The 24,610-nt window shown below is 41.8% G+C and overlaps 1 protein-coding gene across 1 annotated transcript in view; it reads right to left on the bottom strand.

Annotated features, from left to right (window-relative positions):
* Positions 1-2,532, bottom strand: part of LOC138072337 (carboxypeptidase E) — a 149,080-nt gene extending 146,548 nt beyond the window's left edge. The window contains exon 1 of the mRNA XM_068963445.1: positions 2,229-2,532. Within this exon, the coding sequence (XP_068819546.1) occupies positions 2,229-2,532 (304 nt within the window). The remainder of the gene's footprint in view (positions 1-2,228) is intronic.
* Positions 2,533-24,610: the final 22,078 nt, after the last annotated feature.

Here is a 24,610-nt window from a genome sequence, read left to right as displayed (position 1 = left end):
TCGCATGTACACCCGTGGTGGATTCATGTCAATGTATGGCGAAACCAATACAGTATTGTAAAGTAAAATAAAGTAAAAATAAAAATTAAAAAAAAAAAAAGATGGTAGCGGGGGAAATCACCCCGTGTTTTTCATGCTGGCACATAACAGTTTATTGCAACCTTTAAAAATACAGTTGGTAGACATTTTGTATTCTATTTATTAAGTAATACCATGAACTTAGTTTCCTTCATTTAACAAGCAGTAAAGCAGGTAATGTAAATATTTCTTTCTTTGCCTTCTTAAAATGAGTTAAGTTGCTGTATTTTGTGTTTAAAAGGAACAAAACATAGAAGGCATTGTGCTATTCAGCAAATGACTGACTCATCTTTTTCCCTAATGTGACCTGAGTGCCTGCTGTGTGCCAGACCTCCCCTGGGTGCTGGAGACACAGCTCTACCCCAAGGAGCCTAGAGCTGGAGAAAGGGACCTGCAGATCTTGACAGACTATACATTTCAGATATTTAAGCAAAAGAATTATGGTTTTCATTTTCAAAAGCATATCACATTTTAACAGTAATATCACTTTACAAATTTGTTTCTAAACTTGAAGACAACAAATAGTTAACATTTGCTTTCATATGATCTCTTTGAAGAAACAACAAAATCTGAGGAGCAATCTATGATAGAATAACTAAAGGTTCCAATTAAATAGGCAGGAGAATCACAAATATTTAGATTGTCCTTAAACCTAAGATGTCTTGACTTCAGTTATCTAAAATAACTGAAGATGAGTTTTCACATATAAAATTTTTCTTTATCTTCAGATACAAATATGAAACTAACTTTCTAAATTTCCGATTCTACATGCTGAATCCTGCTAGAGAGCATTCAGTTCAGTTAAGTCACTCAGTCGTGTCCCACTCTTTGCGACCCCATGGACTGCAGCATGCCAGGCCTCCCTGTCCATCACCAACTCCTGAAACCTACTCAAACTCATGTCCATCGCATCAGTGATGCCATCCAACCGTCTCATCCTCTGTCCTCCCCTTCTTCTCCCATCTTCAATCGTTCCTAGCATCAGACAGCATTACTGAAAATGTTTTCCAGGATCTAGTTTTAGGGTTTTGATGGCAAAATTATACAAACCTTTCCATTTACATTATTTGAAGGTAAGAAATGTTTCCCATTTTACTAAAAATTTACTATTGATCAGACCATACTCCTTCCACTTGAAGATCAAAGTGTCTCCATGGATCACATATTTTAATCCCATCTCAATTTGGTTCTTAAATATCATTATAAAACTATTCTGGCCCTACATTTGAGAGTTTTTACCTGTTTTCTTGCTTTCTTTGTCATTAAAAAAGAAAAAAAAGCATACCATGCTGATGCAATTAGCCCAGATTAACCTTTATAGTCAGAAGACCAGGCCTTAAAACTTGTTATTTTCAAAGAGCAAAGAAAAAGAAGAACCAAAAACATTTTTCAAGATATCTCTTTATTAATACCAATTGCGTAACATTTAACATAAATTAAAACGTGCCCTAACACACTCAAGAGGAAGATGAATAAGATGGTCATATGGAAACATCCGTTGTAATAAAATCCTGATCGCAAACTACTCATCTCCAAGGGCTAGAACAGGAAAAAAAAAAAAAAAAAAAAGAATATTCCTTTTTCCTCAGAAAGACTGTGTGCAGTTTTGAGATCGGAATGCCTGCCATTGGCGGCTTTATCACCCTCTGCCCGCCAGCGTTACCAAGATCCTTAACATCCCAGCAGTGCGCGTTACCTAATACGCACATACAGGTAGAGATGGACACCTAGAGCCTCCAAGGCCAATAAATTTGGTCCTCTGGAAATTAGGAAACAAATGATAAATGCCTTTTCCTCATTTCCTCAGACCCTGCCTTCTGCACCTTATCGTTCTACTCCAGCTTGCAAGGAAGGACGACCTCCTTCCTGAGGCCTCGCAGTTATTCCCTACGGTCTTAGGTACAGCGAAGTGGGGGGTGACAGCGGGTTTGCGGGGGCGCAGATTTGCTTGCTGCGCTCCCACCTCCATCAGCGGCAGCCCCTCCGGCCTGGGCTTACCCAGGGGGAGGGGTGTGCAAGGCTGGGGAGGACAGCCAGCCGACAGGGCTTGGCAAATCCCAGCCCCAGCCCTCCCCCCACGTACACTTTCCACCCCGGGTGCCTCTCGCCCTCCTCTCCCACCGCCGGGCCACCCCGCGCGGCTCCCTTACCCGGCTCGTGGACGCCGGGGCTGTCGGACAGCTCGAGCACCAGCAGCTCGCGGCCCTCGAAGCTGCGCCCCACCGTGTAGATCCTGCTGACCGCGGCGCACTGCAGCCACACGGACACGAGCGCCTCACGAAGCTCTGGGTAGCGGTGGTACTCAAAGGAGATGCCGTCCTCCTGCGGCCGCCGGCGCCGCCTCGCGCCCGCCACAGGGCCCCCAGCCCCCTGGGCCTCGGCGCCCAGGAGCCAGGCACAGGCGGCCAGCGAGCCGCACAGCGCCAGCAGCGCGCAGCCCCCTCTCCGGGCCATCGCGTCCCGCGTCCTCTGTGCGGCCTCCTCTGGGCCCGGAACCTCGGGGTGCACGGCCTGTGGGTCCCCTCGACTCGCCTCCCGGCGGCCTGGAGCGGGGAGGGCAGCGAAGATCTAAGCAGGGACCGCGAAGCGGGAGAGGAGCGCAGGACGCACCGCCGCCGAGTGTGGGACGCAAGGGAGGCGGCGCGGAGCCCGGCGAGGCGCACGGGCGGGGCAGGGAGGGCGGCGCCGCCAGCCGGATTCGCGGCTAACCGGGGGGCGCTATGCTATTTGCGGACTTGGAGCCACGTCAGAATCAAATGGCGCCGCTAGGACCCAGGTGAGATGACAGCTAAGGTCGGATGTGGGCACTTTGCTGTCATCATTGAGAGACCTGTGACAGTGCCTGTTGGGGGGTGGGGGAAAACACTCTGAGATTGTTAGTCTTTTAAACGTGCCTTCTGTTCCAAGAGGACCAGGTTTTCATCTTGATGCTCCCTAGACTAGATAATAGTCCAGAAAAAAAAGAGAAAGAAACCCAAAGGCAGTCACTTGCCTTCTGCCCGTGATGTGTCTTTAATAATTGTATTGATAGTTCAAACACAAACCCACCAGTTGGCTGTTAATTGATTGCATGGTCTGTCTGAAAAACAGAACACTGGGCACTTGGATTTAGAGGTTTAAGAAACTGAAAATGCGTTCTATCGATTTGCAGATAGTGTCTTTAATTGTATTTATGCACATACCTGGGTTCTTCCCGAGGGGAAGGAAAAGAGTAAGACAATGTCATCTTCCAGTGCCTGTGCCAACCCCCTTCTGTAATTCCTATGGAGAAAGCAGAGTACAGCTCAAGCGCTGGTCAAGGGATTTAGTTGGGTATTAAGGTTAAATCTTTCCAAAACCGCTTTTCCGGGAGGTTCAGGCTCAGTCTCTTACCTGGTTGTAACTAAGATGCTGCCAGGACTGCAGTCATCTGAAGGCTTGACTGGGGCTAGAGAATCTTCTTCCAAGAAAAAAGTTAAAGATCAGAACTGTTACAGAAAGAAAACTCTGATCATGAAAGATACTATCTCCATTCCCCTCCCATAATTATTGCAAAAATATAAAATCATTTATAGCTTTAGATACCCAGCCTTTACACAGAATTTGTAGTAGAGCAAATGTTATTCTGAAGAGGTTGCCTTTTGGATTCAATAATAACACAAATTAAGTAAGTAATCCACTGGGTATTTCAACCAAGCAGGAAAAATACACATCATTTGGGTAATTTTTTATGTTAGACATTTGTTTGTTTTAACTCATTCCTTTTCCCCCTAACAGTGCAGTGCACTGAATAAAACTCTCTCCTGGGAATGGATTCATTAAAAAAAAGAAAAAATGGTGCTGGTTTCAAAACTTTCTGAAAGCAGCATGGATCTTTTTTGAATTTTTTGGGATGAACTGCCACTGTAAAGACATGCCACTCAGTTGAATTTGGACCTGGCCATGTACCTTGTCAATTTAGGCAAAGCTAAGAACCCTGTATTTTTCTCAGTGACCAATCTCAGTTTGATTACATGGTTCAAAAGTTTGCAACCAGAGTTATAATTAGATTTCTAAAATCATGCCCAAAAGAACAACGTTGTAAACCTAGAAAAAGAAAACAGTGTAGCTAAAACCAATCACTTCAGCAGTGGAAGGTTAAGATTTTCAGGTTAGCAATTTATGGTAACCACACTAATCTGTGGCAAGATGGGTCATATACTAGTGACAACACATGTAAACAGCATATGGTTTGGTGAAGTCCTGTGTTGCCCTTAAGTTTCTCTTCAAACAAAGGGTGTGTTTTCTATTTTCTCCCAAATTTCAGTTTTATGGTGTTTTTGTTTTTGTTTTGTTTTGTTTTGTGTTTTGCTTTTTTGTAAACAGGTGAGATCCTGCCAGCACTTGAAAGGGATCTTTTGGAAGAACCTGAGAAGTTTGTTTTCTTTATCTATTAAAATGAAATATTTTCATTCATTCAAGTGCAGCAGGGTCATCTAGAGAATTTGTAAAATGCGCAGATTCCTAAACACCCACCAATACAGAGATGGGATTCAGGAATTAACAAGGTTCCAGGTTTTAATAAGAACCCAGGTATTTTTTATTTTGATGTTTAATTGATGAACATGCTTCAAAAATCTCAAATACTGCAACTCTGGAAGTTTTCTTTTTGAGAAAAGTTCCTGTTCACCAGAACACGGAGGCACACCACATAAACCAATAAATCAATTCACAGGAATTAAAACTTTGTTTTTTAATTTCTGGGCAATTTTAGGTGTAGGTCAGCTTCACTGGAGTGTAATTATTTTTTGTAGTTTCATAGGCAATTATGTAAAAGGTTATATACCCATCCTGATTGCTAGATAGAAAATCTTGCATGCTAAACATTTAATATGTTTGACCTTGTGCATTCATAGGTAAATCTAGTGTGAAGGCACATTTTAAAGTATTCATATATATGCACACACACACAAGGAAGAAAGAGATCTGTTTGTTGTGTCACTTCTGAACATCTATATGAGCATATTTAAGCCCCCTGAAGCTTCACTTCCTGTATCACTTCTATTATTTTCAAACCCAGAAACTGTCTCTTCCTATATCCCAAACCTTGTATTCAGTTCAGTTCAGTCATTCAGTCATGTCTAACTCTTTGTGACCCCATGAACTGCAGCACGCCAGGCCTCCCTGTCCATCACCAACTCCCGGAGTTCACTCAGACTCACGTCCATCGAGTCAGTGATGCCATCCAACCATCTCATCCTCTGTCATCCCCTTCTCCTCTTGCCCCCAATCCCTCCCAGCATCAAAGTCTTTTCCAATGAGTCAACTCTTCTCATGAGGTGGCCAAAGTACTGGAGCTTCAGCTTTAGCATCATTCCTTCCAAAGAAATCCCAGGGTTGATCTCCTTCAGAATGGATTGGTTGGATCTCCTTGCAGTCCAAGGGACTCTCAAGAGTCTCCTCCAACACCACAGTTCAAAAGCATCAATTCTTCGGTGCTCAGCTTTCTTCACAGTCCAACTCTCACATCCATACATGGCCACTGGAAAAACCATAGCCTTGACTAGACAGACCTTTGTTGACAAAATGATGTCTCTGCTGTTTAATATGCTGTCTAGGTTGGTCATAACTTTCCTTCCAAGGAGTAAGCGTCTTTTAATTTCATGGCTGCAATCACCATCCACAGTGATTTTGGAGTCCAATAAAATAAAGTCAGCCACCCTTTCCACTGTTTCCCCATCTATTTGCCATGAAGTGATAGGATAAATGCCATGATCTTCGTTTTCTGAATGTTGAGCTTTAAGCCAAGTTTTTCACTCTCTTCTTTCACCTTCATAAAGAGGCTCTTTAGTTCCTCTTCACTTTCTGCCATAAGGGTGTCATCTGCATGTCTGAGGTTATTGATATTTCTCCCTGCAATCTTGATTCCAGCTTGTGCTTCCTCCAGCCCAGTGTTTCTCATGATGTACTCTGCACAGAAGTTAAATAAGCAGGGTGACAATATACAGCCTTGACGTTCTCCTTTTCCTATTTGGAACCAGTCTGTTGCTCCATGTCTTACTTCTTTCCAAAGCCCTGTCTAGTCATCTACTCCAGAAAGGTTCTGTAAACACATAGCTTTATATCTATCTGGTGGTAAGTGTTGACACTCAACTTTCCTTGGGATATAAAACCTGATTTAGAGTGTTTCCTGATTTCCATCGTGTAAATATTCCTCCATGGCTGACTTCAAGTTGCCAATGTGACATGACTGAACACAGCCTTGAGAAGAGGTATGTAGTACCATACTTTCATGCAAGTTCTGTATCTCCTCCCTTTCAAGAGGGAGGGCTTAATTCCTTTCTACTTGAGTGTAGGAAGTAGTGACTTGCTTCTGGTGAATGCAATATAGCAGAAGTGATAGGATATATCTACAGGTGGTGCTAGTGCTAAAGAACACGCCTGCCCCAGCAGGAGACATAAGAGACAAGGGTTTGATATCTGGATCAGGAAGATCCCATGGAGAAGGGAATGGCAACCCCCTCCAGTATTCTTGCCTGAAAACTCCCATGGACAGAGAAGCCTGTTGGGCTACAGTCCAGGAGGCTCACAAAGAGTGGGACATGACGGAGCAACTGAGCACACACGTGCAATACATAAACAGTATCTCCCATGTTGATACAAGAGACATAAACCACCTTGAGCACACAGAGGATAATAAAATATGGCAGAATATGAAGAAGTGATGGATTTTCATTACGTATTGCCTTTGTTCTTCATTGTTGTTCAGTCACTCATGTCCAACTCCTTGTGACCCCATGGACCGCAGCACACCAGGCTTCCCTTCTCCTTCAATATCTCCCGGAGTTTGCTCAAACTCATGTCCATTGAGTCAGTGATGCCATCCAGCCATCTTATTCTCTGTTGTCCCCTTCTCCTCCTGCCCTCAATCTTTCCCAGCATCAGGGTCTTTTCCAATGAGCCAGCTCTTTGCATGGGTGGCCAAAATATTAGAGCTTCAGCTTCAACATCAGTCCTTCCAATGAATATTCAGGGTTGATTTCCTTTAGGATTGACTGGTTTGATCTCCTTGAAGTCCAAGGGACTCTCAAGAGTCTTCTCCAACACCACAATTCGAAAGCATCAGTTCTTCGGTGCTCAGCTTTCTTTATGGTCCAACTCTCACATCCACACATGACTACTGGAACAACCATAGATTTGATTATAGAGACCTTTGTTGGCAAAGCAACATCTCTGCTGCTTAGTATGCTGTCTACGTTGGTCATAGTTTTTCTTCCAAGAAGCAAGCATCTTTTGATTTTATGGCTGCAGTCACCATCTGCAGTGATCTTGGAGCCCAAGCAAAGTATGTCACTGTTTCCATTGTTTCCCCATCTATTTTCTGTGAAGGGATGGGACCAGACGCCATGACCTAATTTTTTTGAATGTTGAGTTTTAAGCCAGCTTTTTCACTGTCCTCTTTCACCTTCATCAAGAAGCTCTTTAGTAGTTCCTCTTCACTTTCTGCCATAAGGGTAGTGTCATCTGCATATCTAAGGTTACTGATATTTCTCCCAACAATCTTGATTCCAGCTTGTGCTTTATCCAGCCTGGCATTTCACATGATGTACTCTGCATGTAAGTTAAATAAGCACAGTGACAATATACAGCTTTGAAGTACTCCTTTCCCAATTTGGAACCAGTCCATTGTTCCATGTCCAGTTCTAACTGTTGCTTCTTGACCTGCATACAGATTTCTCAGGAGGCAGGTAAGGTGGTCTCATATTCCCATCACGTTAAGAATTTTCCACAGTTTGTTATGGTCCACACAGTCAAAAGGCTTTAGCATAATCAATGAAGTTGAAGTAGATGTTTTTCTGGAGTTTCCTTGTTTTTTCTATGATCCCACTGATATTGGCAATTTGATCTCTAGTTCCTTTGCCTTTTCTAAAGCCAGCTTGTACATCTGTAAGTTTTTCATATAATTTATTTAATTGTAAGTTTACATAATTTATTTTTTAATAAATAATGACTGTATTTAACAAGTGAGTCATAAGATTCCTTCAGGTTTACCATCACCTCTTGCAGGTGTCAACCAAGAAACCCAGGAGTTGCAAATAAGTAAAGCGTTATCTGGAGGTGGAGGTCCTAGAAAATGCAATACTGGAGACACAGATTCAGGTAAAACCAAGAGTTCAAAGGAAGAGAAGGAGTCAGGGGTGTATAAAGGCAAAAGCCACAAGGTTGTTAAAGTTTTCTGGCAAAAATCATGATGGACTTCGATGCAAGAAGGAGATATTTTTCCTTAAAGGATAGGATGTCTGCATCATTTAGGGTAAGGGTCCAATAAGCATCTTGAGTTTCTGGGACATTGGGCAGATGCTCTGGATGCTCAAGTTAAGACAGTAAGTGGTTAAAATGTCAGATTCCATCCACAATCACTTCCTTGGTGGCCTTGAGGCTTTGTTTCAGAGCACCTCTAGCAGTGCCTACTGTGTTTGATTTTCCTTCCACATAGGATGGCTCCACTCTTCCCTCTCCAGCCCCAGTCCTCACTCAACAGGACCCCTTTCAGCCTGGCCCTCCTCTGGGGTTCCCCATAAAGGCAAGGTTGTATTGAACTTCAAGGTTCATGAACTTTCCACATCAGAATCACCTGGTGAGCATGGCCACATTCTGGACCAGTTGAATACAGTTTTCTGGGGCTGGTGCTTAGAAGTCTGCACTTGAGCAAGCTCACCCCACCCCCATCCTCTCAGGGGAACTTTGGTGCATAATAGGATTAGAGGAATACTGTCCGGTTAAGGAGACTAGTGCTGAGGTTTGACAGACAGCATTCTAATCCCAGGTCTGCTTATTCCTAGAAGCTGCTCCATGACTTCACCCTAAAATAAGGGACACAGCATTCCCTGAACTCATAATAATGCAAGCAGAGGGAAGCAGAGTCAAAGAGATAAGATGCTATGCTGCTGGCTTGGAAGATGGAGGAAAAGGCCACCAAACCAAGGAATGCTGGCAGGCACTAGAAGATGGAAAAGGAACTAAGCCTTTTTCTCCCCCAGCTTCCATGATGAATAAATAAGAATTTATCTCCATGTAAACTCACTTCATTTTCTGTAAAAGATCTCAACAACCACACTGTTCTCTTTCTGACACAGAATGCACTTGGATGCCCCATGGGTGGGCATGAATCAGGAGGGCAGCAGGTTTCAGGTCCCCACACTCATCCTCATGCAGCTCAACAGCGCCCAGACCAGACAGTGCCTCAGGGAAGGGCCTCTGGGCCAGCAGAGACTGCAGTGAGCTCAGCTTCTCATCCACAGAGCTGAGCTCCATGTTTATAGCCATCCTCCATAGCTCAGAGGTTAAAGCATCTGCCTGCAATGCAGGAGAGCTGGGTTTGATCCCTGGGTTGGGAAGATCCCCTGGAGAAGGAAATGGAAACCCACTCCATTATTCTTGCCTGGAAAGTCACATGGACAGAGGAGCCTGGAGGGCTATACTCCAGGAGTACAAAGAGTCAGACACAACTGAGTAACTTCACTTCACTCCCCTGCCTCCCAGCTGGTGGGTACAAGAGGAGTGCTCAGTAAAGAAGCCTTCTGAGCTCCTTCCCTCCCTGCTAGGACAGCCTCCAGTCATGGTCAGTGGCCAGTACTCTCACTGGCCTGGCAGCACCATTCAGTCATCGTGCTTCAGAATCCTTGCTCCTTCCTGTGAACTCCCAACACACTGCAGGGCTTTCCTGGCAAGCCCTGGAGAAATTCTCTGATCAAATGCTGCTTGACTTTCTCTTCATCCACACCATGAAGCCTGTGTCCCTGACTTGACCAGGGCTGCAGCTGGTCTCATGGGTCTCCCATTTTTCCCATTTCTCATTTCTTTCATTATTGGGTTGTGTGCAAACCAAGCATCAGTCACCAAAATATTCATGCCACTTTTACTTGTCACTGTGTAATTAATAAAATAAAACAAAACTGAGTAAACTGATAAATACAAGAGTAGAAAAAAGTTGAATGCCTTGGAAGCACTTGAATTTTAAAAATGGAATTAGGTATGAATAAGAAAACAGTGAAGAACTGAGGAAAAGATAAAAAATATCAAAAGATACTGCTTTTAGATTTGTTCAAAAATCTGACACTAAAACTATAATGGTAGAAAACACATTATGGGAAGGAGTTCTCATCCCAACAACCAAAACCAACAGGTGAATAACTGGACACTTATGTTTTAAGCTCAAATAAGTTAAAGTGTGCTTTCTTTTTTTTTAAATGACTCTCCTCTTTAACTGATTCTTTCATTAAATACCCACTGCATATTCCAGTTGTATCACCTTAGTGGGTGGATGTACTATGCAGACAGGTAACAGCCAGGGCACTCTGAACCCACCACGTGAATCAGCAAGATAAAACTCCTGTTAACAGATATCACAGCCTAAAACCTAATAACCAGCTCAAATTAAATATAATCCAAAGGGTTTATCAGTGTTGTTGTACAGATCTATGCACAGGCACTAAGTTGCTTCAGTCCTGTCTGACTCTTGGAGATCTTATGGACTGTAGCCTGCCAGGCTCCTCTATCCATGGAATTCTCCAGGCAAGAATACTGGAGTGGGTTGCCATGCCCTTCTCCAGGGGATCTTCCAGACCAGAGATCAAGCTCTTGTCTCTTGCATCTCCTGCTTTGGCAGATACCACCTGGGAAGCGTTCTACAGCTCTAGTGCTCAGTCGCTTCAGTCGTGTCAGACTCTTTACAGCCCCATGCACTGCAGCCCATCTGGCTCCTCTGTCCATAGGATTCTCCAGGCAAGAATGCTGGAGTGAGTTGCCATGTCTTTCTCCAGGGGATCTTCCTGACTCAGGGATCGAACCTGCATCTCATATGTCTCCTGCATTGGCAGGTGGATTCTTTACAACTGACCCACCGGGGAAGCCCCTTCTACAGCTCTACCTATACCAGTTTCTCTGTATCCCAGTGGCCACCCCAGTATTTTTTATTTTCCAGCAGCACAACTCAACACAAACATATTATGAGTCATATATGTAATTTTGAACTTGTTAGTAGCCATATTTCTTAAAAAGGAAAGAGGGGAAATTAATTTTAATAATAATTTTAACCCAACATATTCCAAATACTATCATTTCAACTTGAAAATAGCATAAATTATTAATGAATTTTTTTATTCTAAGTCTTCAAAATCGCTTGTGTAATTCACATTATAGCACCTCAGCACAATTTAGACTACCCATATTTCCTGAGCTCACAGCTCACAAGTGGCTGGTGACAGCTATGTTGGACAGGTGAGCTATCCTGCTGCTCTTATATTCCTATCTTCTAAAATTATTCCTTCTGCTTTATCTTCCCAGATAATGCCTTAGCACAGGCTCTGGTTATTCCTTGCCTGGACTATGGCAACATCCTCCCCTGAAGATTATTCCTCTCATCAGCTATTAACCTCAGTTTCTAATCTTGCTGCCAAAACCACCCTTTTTCCTCACTCACCTGGATTATGCCATCCACCATCCTGTCCTGTCCATCACCCAGTGGATCAATGCCAAAGCTGTGATCCTCTTCCTCAGAGAATTTCCTTAGGAGCTCACTTTTTGAGCCTCCTCCTGCTTCTTTCACTAGCACATTTTCTCTCTCAAATTCCTGCACCATCACCCTTCAAACCACAACACATTTATGTCTACTCTCCTTTCCCCTGTGCTGTCCCTTTCTCCTCCCTAGTCCAGCCTCAATCCACTAACCTACGCCTGCCCTCACTTCCCCACCAAGCACTCTTCCTCTCTCCTGAAATTGTAGCTGTCTGCTATCCTTGCAAAGAGAGAGCAACTCTCTTCTCTCATCTAGAAAGCACTGAAATTCTCACTTTTTACATTCCCCATTAGTTATCATCCAAACACCTCAACTTTCTCACAGCGCATCCTCTCTCCCACGTGAATTCTCCTCTGTGGGTTCTGCCCCTCACCCAGACTGAACATACCCTGGCCTTGCCTGGGCTTCCTCAGGCCCGCACTTGGGAGCACTGTCCTGCTCCCTCTTCACATGCTCCATCTGGGTGACCTTATCCTTGCTCATGGTATCAATTATCACCTTTCCGTTTGTCACTCCTAAGGTTGAGTCCTTTACCCATTCCCTCCCACTGAGAGATAGAGACTGGCCTGGCTTGTGCATTTGCCTCCATAGCCCAGCACAGAGAGAGCCATGGCCAATGGGACAAAACACGGTTGCAGGCAGTGGATAAACTGCTAACTTGCTTCCAGCTGCCTTCTATTTTTGGCACTGAGACTAATACCTGGGTTTTTAATGCTCTGATTGCTCAGTGAATTCCTGGGCTCTTTCATTCTTCTACAGGTTCCCTTCTTTGGTTTGACACAACCAGTTTCCTCTTCACTCATCAACCACATGCACGAAGTTGCTTGCATGTAACAAGACATTTGCCAGTGATCTCATTTCATCTGTCTAATTCTTCAATGTAGTTCCTATCTCCACCAACATTGTTGTTGTTCATGTGGTCAGTTTAAGTCAACCGCATCACACATATAATATGCAGAAGAGAAAGGTGGATTTTTCTATGATGTTCTTACCTTTGGAAACCAAATTACTGAAATTAAAATCAAATTGTCATTTTCCATCATGTAAACTTCTCAAAGAATGATTGGTTTTCCCTTCAACTGCTGGAAGCCAATCAACATGAATAATTCATGACAACTTCATACACAAGACACCAACTTTATGGAGTTCAGGAATATTAAACATTATGTAGATCATGAAACTGAAACTCCTCATTACAAACAATAAACATGCCTTATCTACTACATAATATTTCTTGTACCTTTTTAAATCTCAAATGTCCAAGAAAGAAAGTTGTTCACCTCTTAGTTTTACCACCCCATGGACTGTAGCCCACAAGACTCATCTGTTCATGGAATTTTCCAGGCAAGAATACAGGAGTGGGCAGCCATTCCCTTCTCCAGGGGATCTTCCTGACACAGGGATCGAATCTGGATCTCCTGCATCACAGGTGGAGTCTTTACCTTCTGAACCACAAGGGAAACACCTTTATAGAACATACGAAATGTCAAAGTGAAACAGTCTCTTCTATGTGGAAGCTTCCCATTTTCCTGTAAACTCAAAATTATTAATATAAGTAAATATATGTTGCACTCACACATATAAGTTAAGGTGTCTTCTGCCTTGGCCAACATTTGGAAGCTTCTGCTTCTAGAGGGACTGACCAAGGTGCTAATGAGATTGAAATTGAGGCTGACTGATGACTCTGGTACAGAGAGGAAAACAAGAAAGTCACCAAGCAAATTTCTCACTTGTTACCAGGACTGTACCTTTAATTTCAAAGAAGCTTTGCGGATGACAACAAACCCACTGAAGGAATGACTTACATCATCCTGTGGGTGGGTGAGCAGTCAGTCACATCATTATTTGTGAAAGAAAAAAGCATAGCACATTCATCAAGTGGATGCTCAAACACTATTCATAGACATCTATGACTTTAACATGGTACAGTTGCAGTCATTGTTATTGTGCACCTCAGTGTGGATTGATTAGTCTATGAAGTTAAGTCAGACTTCTCCTACACCCCATACATAGGACTTGGGTTGGCCTTTTTGTTGAAAAGTAACTCATAGGTTGAGTCTTGCTCCAAGTTAAAGAAGAAAACGGTTTGGCTTGTTCCTCTCTCAGTTGCATGATTTACTCCACGACTCTGCATCCAGAGAGGAAGAGGGCAGATTAATACACTAGGAGATGAGAGGTCAGGAAGTCTGGAGTAGTGGCTGCCCAGAAGGCTCTGCTGGCCAATCATGCCTTCTTATGAGTGCCTTAGTAGACTGTCCCCTTTAGGGGAAATCCCATGGAGAAAGGAAATGAGTGTAGCTGAGAACCTAGGTGGGATCTGTGTAAGAGAGAAAGATTGGGGTGGGAGGAGAGAAACAGTGAGAGAGAGAGGAGGGCAAGGGGGAGAATGAAAAAATAAGAGGAAGAGGGGACAAAAACAAGAAACAGTAAGGCAGTTGAAAATCTGGTAATTTCTCTATTCAAGGGTCTTAGAAGTTTAATAAACTTTATCTACTTTGTGATAAATGTGGGAAATTTAGAAGATTAATCCTAAATCAAACTGAAGAATCTCTTCATATATCTTATTTGAGATACACAGTTGCAAAACAACAACAACAAATAAAATCTGTAACATTTACAAAGTGTTTCCCCTGCATTTTCTAACTTGCTAATTCTCACAATGACCTCATTTCATTATCAACATTTTAGCGAACAGTCACCTAAATTTATGGAGGATAAATTCCAAAGCAAGGGGACACTGGGTCAAACAGAATTATTATAACTCAAAGATATATTTTACAGTTACTCCTTCATTTATTCTTTTGGATCTGAATTATTATATTTTAGAAAAACATACTATAAATCTAGAGGCTTAATATGTTACTGGAGCTAAGAATGAATTTTCTTTCTGCCTACTCCTTTCCATCCATGAAGAAATTGTTCCTCAGTCTTTGTCAATGATAAATTGTGATATGTCTTTAATAACTATAAAATGTGGTAATGGTGTTCACTACCACCACCTTTAACTTAAAATGATATACTCTGCTATTTTAAACAGCATTCCAAAAATACACTAAAAAAGATAACAAAAACATAAAATATTATGCTAGACTCTAGTAGCTAGAGGAATGCTTTGCTCTATAGGTCTTAATTTTTCCGCTAATTTTTTACATCCATTAAGTTTGAGAATGACGTTACTAAAAAAAAAAAGATCAAATGCCACATTCTCATCAGACAAGTATCATAAAAGATGACTGGTTTTCTCTTTAGCTATGAGAAGTTGACCATATTCAGTTCAGTCTCTCACTCATGTCCGGCTCTTTGCAGCCCCATGGATTGCAGCATGCCAGGCCTCCCAGTCCATCACCAACTCCTGGAGTTTACTCACATTCATGTCCATTGAGTTGGTGATGCCATCCAGCATCTCATCCTCTGTCATCCCCTTCTCTTGCCTTCAATCTTTCCAAGCATCAGGGTCTTTTCAAGTAAGTCAGTTCTTCGCATGTGGTGGCCAAACTACTGGAGTTTCAGCTTCAGCATCAGTCCTTCCAATGAATATTCAGGACTGATTTCCTTTAGGATGGACTGGTTGGATCTCCTTGCAGTCCAAGGGACTCTCAAGAGTCTTCTCCAACATTACAGTTAAGAAGCATCTCTGCACAACAAAGGAAAATATAAGCAAGGTGAAAAGACAGCCTTCTGAATGGGAGAAAATAATAGCAAATGAAGCAACTGACAAACAACTAATCTCAAAAATATACAAGCAACTTATGCAGCTCAATTCCAGAAAAATAAACGACCCAATCAAAAAATGGGCCAAAGAACTAAATAGACATTTCTCCAAAGAAGACATATGGATGGCTAACAAACACATGAAAAGATGCTCAACATTACTCATTATTAGAGAAATGCAAATCAAAACCATAATGAGGTATCACCTCACACCAGTCAGAATGTCTGCAACCCAAAAATCTGCAAGCAATAAATGCTGGAGAGGGTGTGGAGAAAAGGGAACCCTCCTACACTGTTGGTGGGAATGCAAACTAGTACAGCCAATTTGGAGAACAGTGTGGAGATTCCTTAAAAAATTGCAAATAGAACTACCTTATGACCCAGCAATCCCACTGCTGGGCATACACACCGAGGAAACCAGAATTGAAAGAGACACATGTACCCCAGTGTTCATTGCAGCACCGTTTATAATAGCCAGGACATGGAAACAACCTAGATGTCCATCAGAAAATGAATGGATAAGAAAGCTGTGGTACATATACACAATGGAGTATTACTCAGCCATTAAAAAGAATACATTTGAATCAGTTCTGATGATATGGATGAAATTGGAGCCATTTATACAGAGAGAAGTAAGCCAGAAAGAAAAACACCAATACAGTATACTAACACATATATATGGAATTTAGAAAGATGGCAATGACGACCCTGTATGCAAGACAGCAAAAAAGACACAGATGTGCATAACGGACTTTTGGACTCAGAGGGAGAGGGAGAGGGAGAGGGTGGGATGATTTGGGAGAATGGCATTGTAACATGTATACTATCATGTAAGAATCGAATCACCAGTCTATGTCCGATGCAGGATACAGCATGCTTGGGGCGGGTCACGGTGATGACCCAGAGAGATGTTGTGGGCAGGGAGGTGGGAGGGGGGTTCATGTTTGGGAACGCATGTACACCCGTGGTGGATTCATGTCAATGTATGGCAAAACCAATACAGTATTGTAAAGTAAAATAAAGTAAAAATTAAAATTAAAAAAAATAAAATAAAACAAAATAAAATAAAAAGAAGCATCAATTCTTTGGTGCTCAGCTTTCTTTATAGTCCAACTCTCACATCCATACATGACTACTGGAAAAACCATAGATTGACTAAACAAACTTTTGTTGGCAAAGTAATGTCTCTGCTTTTGAATATGCTGTCTAGGTTAGTAATAACTTTTCTTCTAAGGAGTAAGCACCCTTTAATTTCATGGCTGCAGTCACCATCTGCAGTGATTTTGGAGCCCCCAAAAAATAAAGTTTGACACTGTTTCCACTGTTTCCCCATCTACTTCCCATGAAGTGATGGGACCAGAAGCCATGATCTTTGTTTTCTCAATGTTGAGTTTTAAGTCAGCTTTTTCACTCTCCTCTTTCACTTTCATCAAGAGGCTTTTTAGTTCCTCTTCACTTTCTGCCATAAGGGTGGTGTCCTCTGCATATCTGAGGTTACTGATGTTTCTCCCAGCAGTCTTGATTCCATCTTGTGCTTCATCCAACCCAGTGTTTCTCATGATGTACTCTGCATATAGGTTAAATAAGCAGAGTGACAATATACAGCCTTGACATACTCCTTTCCCAATTTGGAACCATTCCATCATTCCATATCCAGTTCTAACTGTTGCTTCTTGACCTGCATACAGATTTCTCAAGAGGCAGGTCAGGAGGTCTGGTATTTCCATCTCTTTAAGAGTTTTCCAGAGTTTGTTGTGATCCACATCGCCAAAGGCCTTGGCATAGTCAGTAAAGCAGAAATAGATGTTTTCCTGGAACTCTCTTGCTTTTTCAATGATCCAATGGATGCTGGCAATTTGATCTCTGGTTCCTCTGCCTTTTTAAAATCTAGCTTGAATATCTGGAAGTTCTTGGTTCACATATTGCTGAAGCCTGGCTTGGAGAATTTTGAGCATTACTTTGCAAGCATGTGAGATGGGTGCAATTGTGTGGTAGTTTGACCATTCCTTGGCATTGCCTTTCTTTGGGATGGAATGAAAACTGAACTTTTCCAGTCCTGTGGCCACTGCTGAGTTTTCCAAACTTGCTGGCATATTGAGTGCAGCACTTATAAGTTGGCCATCTTATAAATTTTTGAATATTTTAAATTAATCAGTCTTGTAAATAAATAAGATCTTTATGGTGTGAGCTAAGTTGCTCAGAAATCAAAAATGCACAGATGTGGACAGCACATCCCTCCTGTGTCTTCACTCCCCCATCACCTCTCCCTCCCCTCTCTCCTTTCCTTCCCCTATCTTCTCCCTACCGTCTCCTCTCCTAGATCTTCCAGGCACCCCTATTACCACTTGTCAGGCTTTGGGCTCATTTCTCCTTTCACACTCAGCAAAAGTTGATGTTTTTTTACTTGAGTTGTTTCTTTGCCCTTGAGAAGGTGAGTGTCTTGATGGCAGGCTAAAATCTAATCCATAAAGAAGATGATAAATATTTACTGAAAAGTGAGACATATCCTAACATTTTAAATTAATTCCACAAAAACTTTATGTCTTTTAGATTTTAAAGATTTCAGGGAAATAACCAATTTACCTGTAAAAGAAGAATATCATTTCTAGTAGTCTCAATATATAAAATCTTTGAACTAAACACTGAACTAATTGTTGGCTTTAATCTTTCATCATTTTATTGCATTTTACAAATAAGAAGACTAAGGTTTGCTGCTGACAAGTGCTCAGTCGTGTCCGACTCTTTGTGACTCAGGGACTGTAGCCCACCAGGCTCCTTTGTCCATGGAATTTTCCAGGCAAGAATACTGGAGTGGGTTGCCATTTCCTTCTCCAAAGGTGTAGAGAGCATAAATAATTAGTACAAGTTTTTATGTATAGGAAGTGATAAAAGCAAGATGGTAAAGAAACATGGCTTTATTTCCATGCAGTACTGTAGGGCTTTAAATTCATTTATTCACTGGACAAAATTTTATTTAGAACCATGTGCTTGGTAGTTACTTGGTGGAATGTGGTCAGTGAAGAATACAAAACTGATTAACACAGAGCTCGTAGGAGCTATTTTTTATCTCCTTCTGTTGTTCAGGCTGCCTCCCAGTCTCTGCTATTTAGTTAACTATTTAACGTCTACCCCTGGATGTCTATGACTGGCCCAGGCTCAGCTGGGCAGCCAATGGGCTCTGGGCAACCTTGGTGGAATGTGGTCAGTGAAGAATACAAAACTGATTAACACAGAGCTCATAGAAGCTATTTTTTATCTCCTTATGTTGTTCAGGCTGCCTCCCAGTCTCTGCTATTTAGTTAACCATTTAACATCTACCCCTGGATGTCTATGACTGGCCCAGGCTCAGCTGGGCAGCCAATGGGCTCTGGGCAACAGCACCAAATAAATGGTACCTTGAACTGATGGGATTACATAGGAGAGGAAAGAGGGAATCAGTGACGGTAACAGGTGCTCTGATGAAACATGACTGCACATCCCTTGATTATCTTTCCACTCAACTGACTTCTAGTTACTGGCTTCAGGGACGGGCAAGCTCCTTTGCCTAAAACACCTCCCAAGCACAAACGAGGTTTTTCTCTCTGACCTTCACCTACTGCTTCCATCCTTCTCACACTGGATGGCAGTGTAATCCACAGTCTCACCACCAGATCTTAGCACAAGGCCTCCTGATTTGGATGACTCATCCCCTCCTGCCCTGCCTCCCCCCTCTTCCTGGGTAACTTGCCATCATTCATTCAGGCCTCAGGCAAACATTACTTTCTATGGAAACCTTCTCTAACAGCCTTCATCAGGCAAGAAAGATCCTGCTACTCTGTGTCCCCAATGTTCCCTGTGCCTCTCTTCCTTTTCAGAGCTCTTTCATAATTATTAAAACGTGTTTAATCAACCTTAATCTTCCTTTTACTATACATTTTATGAAGACAGGAATCACTCTCTCATGTCTCCTAGAGTATCCTAGTGCCTAGCAGAGTTTGATATATAATTAAAACTAAGTAAAAATTTCCTGAAAGAATATATAAATTCTTAAACATCAAGCTCTGTGTCTTAGTTGATTACAGATACCACCAGTGAAGTTAAGCCTTATCAATTCAAAATCAACTTGCTCAAAATCTATGTTCACTAAGCTGTAACACATTACCACAGGAAGCAGCTCATGGTTATAAATGTATGCAGATCCAAGAGGAATAGTGTTCTGAGCTTGAGAAAGGATCCCTTTCTCACTATTACCTCAGTCAGTCTGTGTAGAAATACACCTGAAACCAAAGGGAATCTGGAATGTAGTCCACTGACTAGAAGGTCCTGAGTAGGTGAACTGATCAGTTCCCCCTTTGTTGCAACTTAAATACACTGAATTAAAAGCAGCAAAAGTAAATAGAAAGGAAGGGAAAGAAGAAAGGAGGGAGGGAGGGAAGGTAAAAATAAAGTGGAATAGAATGAACACAATTTAAGAAGACTATTCACTTTTGTCAGCGTAATCATCTGGGGGAATAGCCACCTAGACCATTTAGTTCCAGACTTATTTTATGCCTTCAATTCAGCATAGAAGGAACATCACTTTCATTTTTGCAGTGTTATAAGAGATCCTGAAAAATAAAACATGATTTCTTTGGACTAAAATAAGAAAAACTGACAAAATGGCTGAAAAACATTATTGCAACATAAAATTTCCAATCAAATTGAAGAAATATCAGGAATTTCTTGGAAGTTCAGTGGTTAGATATCCTTGCTTCCATTGCAGGGGACTCAGGTTCAATCCCTGGTCAGAGAACAAAGATCTCATGTGCTGCACAGCAAGAACAAAGCAGTGGGAAAAGGAAGTAAAAAAGAGTTGAAGACAAATTTTTCAGGGTTTTATTTTTAATAAATCTGCTTAGTTATAGTATTGTGAACTAATAATTATTTTTACTTTAAATGTGCACTTTATACTTACATCTATTTAATTTAGTGAGTATATCTACCCACCACTTTACAGAAAAAAAAAAAAAAAAAAGCTCAGTTGGTGTGTCTATGGGAAAACAGAACTTGCAATGAAAAGGATAAGTATTGGTTCCAAACTTTTCATTTCCTTGATGATGCATTTGAGAAACATTGGTCAGTTAATTTAGAAAATCAAATCTCAGTTGCTTTGTTTAATTTGCAACTTTTTGTTGGTCTTGTTTCTGTTTCGTATTGGGTACTTTGCTATTTTAAAAAAGCTTTTTTTTTTTTTTTTTTTTTAGCTAACTGTGCAAGGTAGAACCATTCAACTTCAGCTTCTTCAGCATTACTGGTTGGGGCATAGACTTGGATTACCGTGATATTGAATGGTTTGCCTTGGAAATGAACAGAGATCATTCTGTTGTTTATGATATTGCATCCAAGCACTGCATTTTGGACTCTTTTGTTGACCATAATGGCTACTCCATTTCGTCTAAGGGATCTCTGCCCGCAGTAGTAGATATAATGGTCATCTGAGTTAAATTCACCCATTCCAGTCCATTTTAGTATGCTGATTCCTAGAATGTCGATGTTCATTCTTGCCATCTCTTGCCATCTGAATGCAGAGTTCCAAAGAATAGCAAGAAGAGATAAGAAAGCCTTCTTCAGTGATCAATGCAAAGAAATAGAGGAAAACAACAGAATAGGAAGGACTAGAGATCTCTTCAACACAATTAGAGATACCAAGGGAACATTTCATGCAAAGATGGGCTTGATAAAGGACAGAAATGGTATGGACCTAACAGAAGCAGAAGATATTAAGAAGAGGTGGCAAGAATACACAGAAGAACTGTAAAAAAAAGATCTTAGCGACCCAGAAAATCACAATGATGTGATCACTCATCTAAAGCCAGACATCTTGGAATGTGAAGTCAAGTGGACCTTAGAAAGCATCACTACGAACAAAGCTAGTGGAGGTGATGGAATTCCAGTTGAGCTATTTCGAATCCTGAAAGATGATGCTGTGAAAGTGCTGCACTCAATATGCCAGCAAATGTGGAAAACTCAGCATGGCCACAGGACTGGAAAAGTCAGTTTTCATTCCAATCCTAAAGAAAGACAATGCCAATGAATGCTCAAACTACCACACGATTGCACTCATCTCACACGCTAGTAAAGTGATGCTCAAAATTCTCCAAGCCAGGCTTCAGCAATATGGAAACTGTGAACTTCCTGATGTTCAAGCTGGTTTTAGAAAAGGCAGAGGAACCAGAGATCAAATTGCCAACATCTGCTGGATCATGGAAAAAGCAAGAGAGTTCCAGAAAAACATCGATTTCTGCTTTATTGACTATGCCAAAGCCTTTGACTGTGTGGATCACAATAAACTATGGAAAATTCTGAAAGAGATGGGAATACCAGACCATCTGACCTGCCTCTTGAGAAATCTGTATGCAGACCAGGAAGCAACAGCTAGAACTGGACATGGAATAACAGACTGGTTCCAAATAGAAAAAGGAGTATGTCAAGGCTGTGTATTGTCACCCTGCTTATTTAACTTATATGCAAAGTACATCATGAGAAATGCTGGACTGGAAGAAACACAGGCTGGAATCAAGATTGCTGGGAGAAATAGCAATCACCTCAGATATGCAGATGACACCATTCTTATGGCAGAAAGTGAAGAGGAGCTAAAAAGCCTCTTGATGAAAGTGAAAGAGGAGAGCGAAAAAGTTGGCTTAAAGCTCAACATTCAGAAAACGAAGATCATAGCATCCGGTCCCATCACTTCAGGGGAAATAGATGGAGAAACAATAGAAACAGTGTCAGACTTTATTTTGGGGGGCTCCAAAATCACTGCAGATGGTGACTGCAGCCATAAATTAAAAGACACTTACTCCTTGTAAGAAAAGTTATGACCAACCTAGATAGCATATTCAAAAGCAGAGACATTACTTTGCCGACTAAGGTCCGTCTAGTCAAGGCTATCGTTTTTCCAGTGGTCATGTATGGATGTGAGAGTTGGACTGTGAAGAAGGCTGAGCACTGAAGAATTGATGCTTTTGAACTGTGGTGTTGGAGAAGACCCTTGAGAGTCCCTTGGACTGCAAGGAGATCCATCCAGTCCATTCTGAAGGAGATCAACCCTGGGATTTCTTTGGAAGGAACGATGCTAAAGCTGAAGCTCCAGTACTTTGGCCACCTCATGCGAAGAGTTGACTCATTAGAAAAGACTCTGATGCTGGGAGGGATTGGGGGCAGGAGGAGAAGGGGACGACAGAGGATGAGATGGCTGTATAGCATCACTGACTCGATGGACGTGAGTCTGAGTGAACTCTGGGAGATGGTGTAGGACAGGGAGGCCTGGCATGCTGCAATTCATGGGGTCACAAAGAGTCGAACACGACTGAGTGACTGAACTGAACTGAATAGTGTGTAAATTAGATAGCTTGTGAGAAGTTCCTGTATAGTACAGGAAGCCGAGATTGGCACTCTGTGATGATCTAGAGGGGTATAATATGGGGAGGGGAAGGAGGCTCACGAGGAAGAGGGTATATGTATAATTATGGCTGACTTGTTTTCTTGTATGCAGAAACCAACACAACATTGTAAAACAATTTTCCTCCAATTAAAAACAATAAAGGAAGAGATATTTAATTTTTTTCATCGAATTTTCCAACCAGAAGATTGCAGACTTTAATATAGCCCTTTTTGTTAAATATTTCATTATTGACCTGTTACAGTATCTTTTCCTATACAAATGGAGATTATCATAGTGCCAACTTTAAATATGTTAGCACATAACTTCTAATTCTCATAGAGAATAGTGTGTCAGAACTTAGACCTTTGATTATTCTTTTAAGGAGACAACATAGTACATATGACTTCTGTCATATAACACTGCAACCAAGTGCGATATTTCTGCAAAGCCTATAGTATTTACCTTAAGTGGGATGGGATCAACCCTGGAATTTCTTTGGAAAGAATGATGCTAAAGCTGAAACTCCAGTACCTTGGCCACCTCATGAAAAGAGTTGACTCATTGGAAAAGACTTAGATGCTGGGAGGGATTGGAGACAGGAGGAGAAGGGGACGACAGAGGCTGAGATGGCTGGATGGCATCATGGACTCGATGGACATGAGTCTGAGTGAACTCTGGGAGTTGGTGAATGACAGGGAGGCCTGGGGTGCTGCGATCCATGGGGTCGCAAAGAGTCAGACAGGACTGAGTGACTGAACTGAACTGAACTGTGCAAGGTAAGCAATAATAGTCTCATTTTATACACAAAGAAACAAAGACTCAGTTAAGCAACCACCCAAGGTCACACAGACAGACCGCACAATAAACTGGCTCCAAACCAGGGAACACTGCAGTTCTTATGCCCTTTCCTCAGACTGCAGGGCTTCAAGCAAAATACTGTCACCAGTTGGAAAGGGAGCTACTTGAATTGCTCTTGGAATCGGATGGTCCCAGTTCCAAGCCCTGTTTCATGTCTATCATTACATAAAGGAAATTCAAGTCTAGAAAAGGTGACTAAATTAAATTACTTTTAAGGTCACTGAAGGACACCGAAACATTCTGAAATTTCATCTGGAAAAGTTCTGCTTCTTCTAAGTAAGTATTCAAGCTAACAGGAGGTTAAAAAGGAGAATATCTTCTCTCTGTGTTACAGTCTTAAAGTCTTAAAAGGAGAATTCAGTGAGTTTTTTTTTAGAAGGAAACAAGATTCTTACCTCTTGGCCTCTATTTAGAAGAAATAGAAAAAGAAAGAAAATAATAATGTCTTAGTTGTTTCTTACTGCATTGTAATGTTCCCCCCCCCACAAAAGAATTTGGAGTTCTAACCACCAGGATCTGTGAATGTGACCTTAGTCGGAAATAGGGTATTTGAAGAAGATCAGGTTAAGATGAGGTTATTAGGGTAAGGCTCTAGTCCAGTGGCTTCCCTGGTGGCTCAGATGGTAAAGAATCTGTCTGCAATGCAGGAGACCTGGATTTGATTCCTAGGAAGATCCTCTGGAAAAGGGAATGGTTACTCACTCCAGTACTCTTGCCTGGAGAATTCCATGGACAGAGGAGCCTGGTGGGCTACAGTCCATGGGGTCCCAAGCAGTTAGACAGAACTGAGCCACACTATCACTTTCACTTTTGCTTTCACTTTCCTAATCCAATAGGATTAGTATCCTTATAAGAAGGGGAAATTTAGACAAAAAGATAGATGTGAACACACACACAGAACACTGTGTGAATGTGAAAGCATAGATCTGAGGATGCATCTATCAATATACATCACAGAACACCAGAGACTGGAATACCCCCACAACCTGGGAGACAGGAGTGAAACAGTCTTTCCCTCAGAATGT

The sequence above is a fragment of the Capricornis sumatraensis genome, unplaced genomic scaffold, assembly GCF_032405125.1.
Source record: "Capricornis sumatraensis isolate serow.1 unplaced genomic scaffold, serow.2 scaffold3, whole genome shotgun sequence".
In the NCBI taxonomy this organism is placed as follows: Eukaryota; Metazoa; Chordata; class Mammalia; order Artiodactyla; family Bovidae; genus Capricornis; species Capricornis sumatraensis.
The sequence above is the reverse complement of the archived record's forward strand: the minus strand, read 5'-3'. Positions and strand labels throughout refer to the sequence as shown.